This window comes from Stegastes partitus, unplaced genomic scaffold, assembly GCF_000690725.1.
Source record: "Stegastes partitus isolate 25-593 unplaced genomic scaffold, Stegastes_partitus-1.0.2 Scaffold2009, whole genome shotgun sequence".
NCBI classification, from domain to species: Eukaryota; Metazoa; Chordata; class Actinopteri; family Pomacentridae; genus Stegastes; species Stegastes partitus.
The window spans coordinates 46,214-56,522 of NW_007579740.1; the positions used below are offsets into that span (position 1 = coordinate 46,214).

The 10,309-nt window shown below is 46.5% G+C and overlaps 2 protein-coding genes across 2 annotated transcripts in view; one reads left to right on the forward strand and one right to left on the reverse strand.

Annotated features, from left to right (window-relative positions):
• The window catches only part of tbpl1 (TBP-like 1), a 9,018-nt gene extending 7,473 nt beyond the window's left edge, over positions 1–1,545 (forward strand). Inside the window, exon 7 of the mRNA XM_008303453.1 lies at positions 328–1,545. Coding sequence (XP_008301675.1) covers positions 328–499 — 172 coding nt within the window. The 3' untranslated portion in view covers positions 500–1,545. The remainder of the gene's footprint in view (positions 1–327) is intronic.
• The window catches only part of slc2a12 (solute carrier family 2 member 12), a 9,422-nt gene continuing 318 nt past the window's right edge, over positions 1,206–10,309 (reverse strand). Inside the window, exons 2-6 of the mRNA XM_008303452.1 lie at positions 4,952–6,226; positions 3,603–3,725; positions 2,944–3,076; positions 2,387–2,854; positions 1,206–2,331 (exon numbers count right to left, since the gene is read on the reverse strand). Coding sequence (XP_008301674.1) covers positions 2,767–2,854; positions 2,944–3,076; positions 3,603–3,725; positions 4,952–6,226 — 1,619 coding nt within the window. The 3' untranslated portion in view covers positions 1,206–2,331; positions 2,387–2,766. The remainder of the gene's footprint in view (positions 2,332–2,386; positions 2,855–2,943; positions 3,077–3,602; positions 3,726–4,951; positions 6,227–10,309) is intronic.

The following is a 10,309-nucleotide window of genomic DNA, read 5'->3' on the forward strand; positions in this document are numbered from 1 at the left end:
GTGATTTTACTTGTTTTAGTGGCTATTCTGCTTCTTTTTGTAGTGATTTTACTTGTTTTAGTGACTATTCTGCTTCTTTTTGTAGTGGTTTTACTTGTTTTAGTGACTATTCTGCTTCTTTTTGTTGGGATTTTGCATATTTTCATGATGGTTTTCCATCTTTTTTTGCCAATTGTTGTCTTTTTATGATGATTCTGCATCTTTTTGTGGTGGTTTTGTGTCCTTTAGTGGCGATTTGACATCTTTTTGCGTTTTATGAGAACGCTGGAGGGCTGCTGATGATCTACCAACTAATCCACCTGCAGACTTCACACCTACACACAACAGTTTTAATGTTACCTGCTGCTCTCTGTTGGTGTTTCTGCTGCTTTTTTGCGCTCATATACGTTCTTCTGTCCCACCGTCTGTTGCTTTAGGACCAAATGTGCAGAACGTGGCCACAGCGGTGGAGGAGGTCTATCCTCTGCTGTTCGAGTGCAAGAAGCCGCTCTGCAAGTGAAGACCGAGAACTGGAGTCTGACGAGGAAGCACCTTAAGCTCGGATCGATTTATCACTACAGACTGGACCCGCTGGAGTCCTTCACGGTTTTAATGTTGTTGTTGGGTCTTTTTGGTTTTAACAGCCGGAACCTGCGAACGTCTTCCGGACTTTGAGCAGAAGCTGAGGACGTGTTTGCAGACAAACAGCTGAACTCGTTCCACGCTTCTCACTGCAGACTCTCCTTTTACCCTTCAAACAGCCAGTCGTCCCGTTTCTCCGCAGAATCTCCGTCCGTGGATCGATCGAAACAAGAATCTCTGCTTCACGCTTACCGTCGTTCAAAGAGACAAACGGCAGGCGGAGGAACAGAACCCGACCAGAGCTGAATCATCTCCAACTATTTAAAAAGAAATGCTCCGATTTTAGCTCGTTAAATGTGAATATTTTCTGTTTTCTTTCCTCCTCTGCGACAGTAAGCCGCAGATCTCGTCCTGGGAAACAGCGATCCACATCTAAAGAGACCAAACCACTCATCAGTTCGTCCAGAATAACCCAGACTGTTACACAAACCTGCTCACAGGATGCATTAATGTCTTGATTTTCTCGTTTGTTCGGTTATCGGTTTGTTATAAACGTGTTTATTTGGTTTTAGTTGCTAACGTTGGTTTTTAAACTCGGCTCGCAGGAATCTCGTCGGCTTTCACAGAACACACCTGCTGCTTTATTAACATTTAAAATGAGCTTTTTATTGGATGAAGTAGTTTTTTGAAACACAGTCCAAGAACCGCAGCAGAAACATGGATTGAAGAAGCGATTAGAAAAGCGTCTCACAGGTTCGTCGGGCAGCTCGTCAGGAGGCTTCGTGACACAGTTGTGAGTTTTTTTTCCCAGCAGCAAGGAGCTCAGATGGTCTAAAACACAAACATGTTCTACTGACGACGTGTACGTACAGAACCACAGAACCTGACAGAGGATGTGACGACTTTTTGAACCGGTGTCAGCCGAAGCTTCGTGACACTTGAATTTTTGTATTTTGTATAAAAATAAAGTTCTGCTGAAAAGGCCACAGTGTGCTTTACTGTCTGTTGTTCTGCTAGAACCTGATCTCAGTGCAGCAGGTTCTACTTCCAAACCCTGGAAACACATTTCTGCTTTAAAAAACATTTAAAAAGTGCAGTTTTAACTGACTGAAAACATTCCTCTGACTGTGTAAGTTTTGGCACCACTGACAAGTAAAAAAACACTTAAACTTCTCACAACACTGTTAGATTATCACGGCAGAGGTCGTGTTTGTGCCAGAACTCTCATTCCTGAGCGACTCTGCGTCATCGTGGCAACAGAACTGGTGCGACTGGTCTGGGCTCTGCCGGTCGACTGCAGCTGAGGAGGGGGAGGCGCTTTTATTGTGAAACGTTCAGGAATGAGTTTGACCTCCAGCAGAGCGAGCTGAACGAGCGGCAGTTTGTGCTGATCAGAGTTTGGTTTTTTACAGAGAGTCACGGCAGCAAACTGTAGTTATTCATCAACAAGGACAAAAAAAAAAAAAACAAGATAAAGACTGAAGGATGTTTGGGTTCATTCAAGGGGCCTCGAGAAAAGATGTAAAAACGTATAAACACCAGTGAGCCACAACATTAAAACCAGTAGGTGGACATATGAGGCTGCAGGTGTTGAAGCAGGTAAAATGTGCAGCGTGAAGGTCTGAGAGACTTTAACAAACCGTGATGGCAGAAAACCGGATCAGAACATCTCCAGCACATTTTGTGTTGTGTTTCCTGTATGTAGTGGTTAAAACGGAACAAAAGGACCACGAGGAGACGCAAAAGGAAACGAAAGAGGTGAAGAACAACCACAAAGAGATGGAAAAATGACCAAAAAAGAAACCATAATGAGATGCAAAACGACCACAAAGAGACACAAAACAAACACAAACAAACTGTAAAGAGATGAAGAACAACTACAAGAGACTCAAAAGATGCAAAGTCACCAAAACCCGCAACACAACTGACAACAGACCTGAAAAGTAGGACAGGATTGTGGACCAATCAGAGAGGACCACAAGACCCCTTCAGAGGCCTTGACCAATCAGAGAGGAGCCTGGCAGCTGGTTTTAATGTTGCAGCTCATACACATTTACGCTCTTATTGTTGTGTGATCATCTGATCCTGGTGTTGACCCTGAGTTTTCTGAATCTAACAACTCCCCAAACGCAGACGGAGCAGCTGCAGGCCGTGAGCCACTGTAGTTTAACTGTGATGGTTAAAAAGTCCGCGCAGCCGAAGGACTCAGACGTCGGCTGGAGTCTTGGTCCCGCTGTCCATCAGACTCTCTTTGGGCCGAACCTTCCTGCAGAGCCTCAGCTGGAAGTTCTTCCTGTCGGAGCAGAAACAGCAGAAACAGAATCAGACCCACAGATCGGCTCGCCGGCCGGATCAGACGACAACGTTGAAGCTGCTGCTCACTTCTTGGCCAGCTCTTTGGAGATCTCCTCCAGAGTTCGACCTTTGGTCTCCGGGACGCAGAGGATGATGAACACCAGCAGGACGAAGCTCATGGCAGCGTACAGGAACATGACGTTGGGAACGCCGATCTTCTCTGAAATCAGCAAAAACGTGTTCTTAGATTTCTGCAGGATCAGCATCATCAGCACGATGTTGAATGTTGGAAATGGCTCAGAATTGTGCAGTAGTTTCTTTTTTAATTTGCAAAACTGACAAAATCCAACACGCAGTGGCTCAAAAATGTCCTCAGTGACCAAAACATCGGACAAAATGGCTTTAAAATGCCCATAATGATTAGAAACGTGTTCAAAATCACTTAAAAATGGTCAAAAATGGTTCTAATGTCAAGAATGATTCAAGGTTCTCCAAAATGACAAAAACTTGTTCAAAGTGACAAAAACTTGTTCAGACTTACTCACAAAATGTTTAGAATGACATAAAAAAATTCCCAAATTATCCAAAAATTATAGAAAAATGTCATGCTGAACAAAACTACAGTCACGTGTTCAGACCGTGGTCGCAGTCAGGATCAGGAATCATCTGACTCTGAGGAGCTCAGGCTGATTTTTCGTGTCTTGATTCACTCGTTGGTTATTAATTACAGCCACCATGAAACCAACCTGTGATGGTGAGGAAGGTCATGGAGATGAGCAGGTTGGTGGCCCAGTTCACAGCCGACACCACAGAGACAGCTCGACCTCGAACCCCCATCGGAAAGATCTCGCTCAGGACCACATAGACCACTGAAGAGGACGTGAGGGGACAGAACCAATGAAAAGACAGGAAAAACTTGTCAAGACGAGTAGTGATGATGTTTACACATGTAAAGTTCATGTTCATCATGTCAGTCTTCAATCTCCAGTGACTCCTACAACTCTGAATGTTCTCTGATGGAACGACTGAAACATGAATCTTTGTCACTAAAACAATCCTGTATTTTGGTTCTTTCATAGATTCATTAAAGTTCTTCTGGATCAATAATACACAGACAGTATTTCTAACATCTGGTTAAACGTCCATGTCCTCCTCAGTCGGGTTCTTCTGGTCTCCGTCCACCAGCTTCTGGTTCATCTCTGACTCCTCTGGACAGAATCGCTGCAGTTCAACTAAACTTGTCGTCTTTCTGACTCAGACTTGTTTCTTCATCAGTCCACAGGTTCTGGATGGTTCCAGTCAGGACTTTGGGGAGACCAGTCTAGAACCTTCATTCCAGCCTGATGGAACCATTTCTTCACCACTTTGATGTGTGTTTGGGCTCATTGTCTGGTTGGAACATCCACCTGTGTCCAAGATCAACCTTCTGCTGATGGTTTGAGGTTTTCCTGAACAACATGGAGGTGATCCTCCTTCTTCATTGTTCCATTGACTTTGTGTAAAGCTCCAGGTCCACTGGCAGCAGAACAGAACCAGAGCATGATGCTGCCACCTCCATGCTTGATGGTAGGTTTGGTGTTCTTGCGGTTAAAGGCCTCACCTTCTCTCCTCCAGACAGTGTTTGTTCCATCTGACCACAGAACTTTTCTAGCTCTGTGCTGAGCTCCTCAGACTTTCCCACTGTAGTGTTTGTGTCTGAGTCTAATGAGTGGATCAGATGGTTCTGTTTAAACTGGATCAGAGGAGTCAGCAGCTGGAGTCGATCAGAACCACTCAGGAGAAGTTAGGAGGCCATGAAGCTAAGAAGATGTGATCAACACAACTTTCTACATAATCAGCACTGATAATTCTGGGTAGAACTCTGGTCATTAGATAAAGCTACTGCAGATAAAGAACCAGATGTTCTGGAGGAGGTTCGGGAGGAACTCTGGTCAGATCTACTTGACTTTATGTGGTTAACAGTCGGTAATACAGTTTGGCTAAATGCTAAAGCTGGACAGCCGACTGCGGCGCGCTGACATGCAGATCTGCAGCACTTGTTTTAAAGACACACTGAGGGTGTATTTGGGTAAATATTGTCTCAGTTTGGACTTACTTGGCCCCAGGCTGATGGAGAAGGCTGCCACATACAGCAGCAGGCTGATCAGAGACGCCCACTTCAGTGACGAGGACACCTCCACAGGAGTCCTTCCTCCTGATTGGTCCTCCGTCCTTGCTGCCTCCTCGCCGCGCCACTCAGTCTGGAGGTGACTAGGAAGAACGTCCATGTCGTCCCAGTCCAGAGCGGTTCTGTTGAAATCCCACAACATGTGTGTGTGGTTCAGTTCAGTCTGGCTTTTACAGAGGCTGGTCAGGTGGGTGTGGCTCTGCAGCGTCAGAGTGCCGAGGGCAGCCAAAGACATCCCCATCGCCACGGCGCCAACGCACAGGAAGCTCTTTGGTCCGACCCGGTCCACCAGCAGCACGGCGGGGATGGTGAAGACCACCTTGACCACCCCGAAGCCGGTGGAGGCCAGCGTGGCTGCGGCGTCGCTGTTGAAGCCGACGCTGCGGAGGAGCGGCGAGGCGTAGGACAGGATGTTGGGCTGCCCGGTCGCCTGCTGCAGGAACACCAGAGCTACACCCGTCAGCAGGCGGAGCCGCAGGTTGGCTTTGCTGCTGAACAGCTCCCAGAAGCTGTGCTCCGACTCCTCCTTCAGCCCCCCCTGGATGTCCCTGAGCTCCACCTCCACCTGCTCCGTGACTCCGCCCCTCATCCTGGCCAGCACCGCCCTGGCCTGCTCCACCTTCCCCTGAGCCACCAGGAAGCGAGGGCTGGGCGGCAGGAACAGCAGCGCACCGATCTGCAGCAGCGCCGGTGGGATGACCAGCCCGAAGGTGTAGGCCCAGCCGCGAGGCAGCGCGGCGAAGGCGTAGCTGCAGCCGAAGCCCAGCATCACGCCGACCACCAGCATCAGCTCGTACAGCGTCACCAGCAGGCCCCGCCTCTCCCGCGGAGAGATCTCTGCGATGTAGAGGCATGCCGCCGTCCCAGACAGGGAGGTTCCCATGCCGACAATCACCCGGCCTGCAGTGAGTGCAGCCAGCGAGGTGATGGCGACGAGCACCAAGGTCCCTCCGACCACCAGGGCGGCGCTCAGCAGCAGAGAGCAGCGGCGGCCGTAGTGGTCGAGGATCGGACCTCCGGCCAGGCAGATGAGCAGAGCGCCGAGCAGGTGGGAGCTGACCAGCAGCTCCTGCTCCCGGCAGGACAGCGACAGGACGCCTCGCAGCTGCAGCAGGACGCCGGAGGTCAGGCCCATCTCATAGCCCAACATCAGGCCGCTGAGCGACGCCGCCACCGCCGCCACCACCACCAGCCAGCTGCATCCTGGAACAGAGACTCAGTCAGAGAGGAAACGCACAAGTTCTGTAGTTGACTGCACACAGACAAACAAAGGTGCTGCCTGGAACCAAAACCTGAAACTTGAAACAAACTTGATCAGGTCATCTCTACTGAATAGTTCTGCAACACATTAATAAAACCTGCGTCTTTGCCTCCAGTCTGTTTCCTCATGTTCTGTAGGTGGAACCTTATCCTGAAGTAGAACCCTGCCTAAACGCGAGTTAGAGGGTAGATGTAGAGTTAGAGGGTAGATGTGAGGTTAGAGGGTAGATGTAGAGTTAGAGGGTAGGATGTTCTGAGGCTCCAACAGATGGAGTAAACCTGTATTCTCTACATGTCAGTAAAGGTATCATGGACCAGCTGCAGTACCTGGTTGTTCCACCAGGTGGAGCCTGTAACTGTTTAATCCTGTAGAGACCAGAGGAGGCGTCACTCAGACTACAGCTCATGGTGGCAGCAGAGAGCATTGTGGGAGTTTAGCAGCAACCATGACAGATACTCTGAAGAGGTTCATGACCTCCAACCAGAGCTGATGGGTTTTAATTCAAACTGTGATGAATGTTGTTCCTCTTTTGTCAATATCACAATGATATTCTATAAAACCATCTGCATATTCCAGGCTGAAGTAAAAGTCGATAAAATTGAGCGCTGACGTGCACGTGTGGTTCCCTATTTTATTATTAAAACCAGTTGAAAGTGTGATAAACCTAAACTTTTATTGTGGAATTGAATAAGTTAGTTTTGGATGTTTTTCTATCTACAAAAAGAAAAAAGAACAAAGGTGCAGAAACTGATACAGCTAATGATTATCTTTACTGTCGGCTAATCTCTAGAATATTTTCTCGATGACTCGAACAGCTGCTTAAAAAATGTGGACCAGAGTTTCCTCAAATGTCCTGTTTTGTCTGAAGATCTTCAGTTTGCTGTCATGGAGGAGGACAGAAGCTGCAGACACAGAATTTAGATGCTTTTTAATTTTAAAAAGTGATTCACAGATGATCTAAATCGCTGGAGGTTAACTAAACACATGAATGGCTGAGGCTCCTCTCCGCAGATTCACGTGTTTTCTTGTCTTTAGTGGGTCAGATGACGACACCGTGACCGGAGGTAATCAGATAAGAGGTCACATTTCTAATCTTCTGCTGCCACCGACCCGTCTGACGAGCTGCTTCAGTGTTTCTGGTTTTAAACCTGAAAGTGTTTGAGCGTCGCTTTGCTTTCATTTGGTAAATCGTACGTCTCCAGCCACGTTTCCATCCTGAAACACAACATCCTGCACATACACTCCTTTGTTTAGCTGCTGTGTTCACCCAGCGGGTCGAGGCCGAGGTCCGCTCTGCCTGGACCTGGTTCTGCTCAGGTCACTCAGGAGCTGCTCAGAGGGAGTCTTGGTTTGTGTTTTTTCTCTGTGATATAGTTCTGTGGGTCTCCATCTTCCTATCTGACGTGTGCTGCGGTGATGTTGTGTTAAATACAGATTTAGAAATAAAGTTTTCTGTCAGTTTCTTTGCAGAACTTTTCCTTCTTCAGCTGTTTTTCTGAGTTAAAGCCGGGTTCTGCTGTTGGGTTCTTCGTCGTCACTTCACTTCCTTCTGGATTATGTGTTGACTTTACAAACGCAGCTTCTGCACTAAATAACAGCGACTCAAACGTGTGTTTTGACCTTTGGGGTGAATTTTGACGTTTTTATTACTTCATATTTATTAAAACAACTGAATGCATCTGTTGATTTATTATAAAATGTTTGTGTTTTTGTAGAAGATGCTGTAATTAGTTCAAAATAAAACCTGCAGCTGGTCTGATTATTATTTTCAAAAGCTGGAAATAATTAATATGAATAAATTACTTTCTCCGTTTCAGATTCTGCTGGCTTTTCTTCCTATAAACTCATTCTGTAGGTCTTCCTGTTGAAGTTCTTGGATGTTTTATGTTGTGAACTGATTTAAATACAGCTTTAGAAATAAATAGTGATGCTGTTTTTGTGATGTTGAACCTGTTAGTGACGTTTCTCTTGATTGTTTCCACCAGTCTAGTGTGAATTTTGATGTGTTTTCCTTTTCTTTTTTTACATATTTATGGCATGTTTGGGATCATTTAACAGATCTTTTCCTGTCTATTAGCTGAGTTGCTGTAACTGTTGATGCTGAACCTGTTGGTGAAGAACACAGCAGGGGTCCTGATAATCATTTCCAGTGAAGCTTCGGCTTTTCTGCATGAAGCCGCTTCGGCATTGCTGAGTGTGAAGAACTAAAGGTCACGAAGAACGCTGAAGTAATGAAACGAGCTGATTAGTGAGCGTGGACGGCGGCGCTGATAGCGGACTGATGACACCGGCTTTTACTGCACACTCAGACGTGATAAGTTTGACCTGAGCGGCAGCTATTGATCCTTTTATCGGTTCGGTTACACCACAGAGTCGCAGCGTTCACCTCTACATGCAGCTGCTGGAATACAGGACAATGCACTTTAGTTCCTGTTAGTTGAACCTGCAGCTCTTTCCTGTGATACACCTGAACTCTGAGTCAGTACAGGTGTAGCTCCCTCCTAGAATAGATGGAATAATGTCAAAGTGCTGGAATCAGTCAAAAACGGTGGCAGCGAGGGAGCCACAAAAATAGGTTAAAAAACAATTAAATAGTGAAGCGTTTAAAAACCGTGACAGTGATGGTAAATATCTATTTAAAAATTTTTAGCAGATTTAAATCCAGCAAAGCAGTTTCATGTTACAGGCACATGCTGTCATAGAACAAGGTCCTGTTAGTGAAACACTGGTTTCTTATGTGGACGTTATTCACAGGTTTGTTTCAGTCAACACGTGAACTAAAAGTTATTATCTGTCATCTAACAGAAAAGCCCTGCAGAGGACAGTCAGAGGAGCTGAGAGGAGCATCAGAGTTTCCTTCACCTCTGTCTGTCCAAGAACTTCTCCAGAGCAGGACCCTGAACATTGTCAGCGACTCCTCACAGCCGCTCCATGAACTGTTTGAACCGCTGCCATCGGGCAAACGTTTCCGGAGCGTTAAAGGAAGAACCTCCAGAGTGTCAGATGCTAAACTGCTGATCCAGACATGCAAACACTTGTTTATTTAAATTGCTCTAAGTCACCGGATCCTGAAGAAACTCTCTCTTATCTTGCCTGAACTACCGTGGATGAACCAGAGCATGACAATAAACTGGATTTGATTGATCTGATATGACATCCATCATGTTTGTTTTCAGTCATCCACCGGCGCTGGCGGTCACGCTGACCGGACCGAGCCATAAACACGTTTATCTCCATCATAAATCAGCATCTGAGGTCGAGAAGCTCCTCTCACGAAACCGATCATCGATTCAGCAGCTTTCTGACCCAGTCCTGGAGGGAACCAGTCAGAGACCCGGTTCAGCAGCACGTCCAGCACTGGCCCAGTTCACCTCAACCTGGTTCTACATTAGAATGTTCAACGACTTCATCTGCAGGGTTTGGAAAAAATCCAAGAATAATGTCTGTTTGGAGAGAAATGATGGTTCTGTTGTTGAGTTTATCTGCAGACAATAAAGTGACTAAAGTTTTAATGAGCTGTTTATTCCTCTCACGAGTGTCAACCGGTTGTTTTAGAAGAAAGCTGTTGACATGAGGGCCGTGGAGCATTAAGTTGTCCTTCAGCATCAGTGTCACAGACCAGGAGACGCTTCATGTTTACTGCATTCTCGTAAAATTACGACTTTATTCCCGACGTCTGTGGAAAACTAGTAACACTCTGTTGTATGTTCTACCTCTGACAGCAACACCTGAAGTAGTTTTTATATGGAGCTACATGTCTATGAAGATCCTCAGTCCTCCAGGTCATGGTTATTCTCCTAGATTAATCATAGCAACTGGACTTTCTTGAGGACGTTCCACCTCTCATCCAAGAGGCTTCATCAGCTCTGACTGACTAGTTGGGAGTTCCACATACTGATATCCTTAAGGAGCCATTAACACCTGAGTTTGGGTTTCAGTTGGGGATTTGTTGCTCCTCCCCCTCCTTATGTGGGTCGTTAGTGCTCCCCCCTGACACAGTGGGGCTCGTTAGGGCAGGGGTCTCC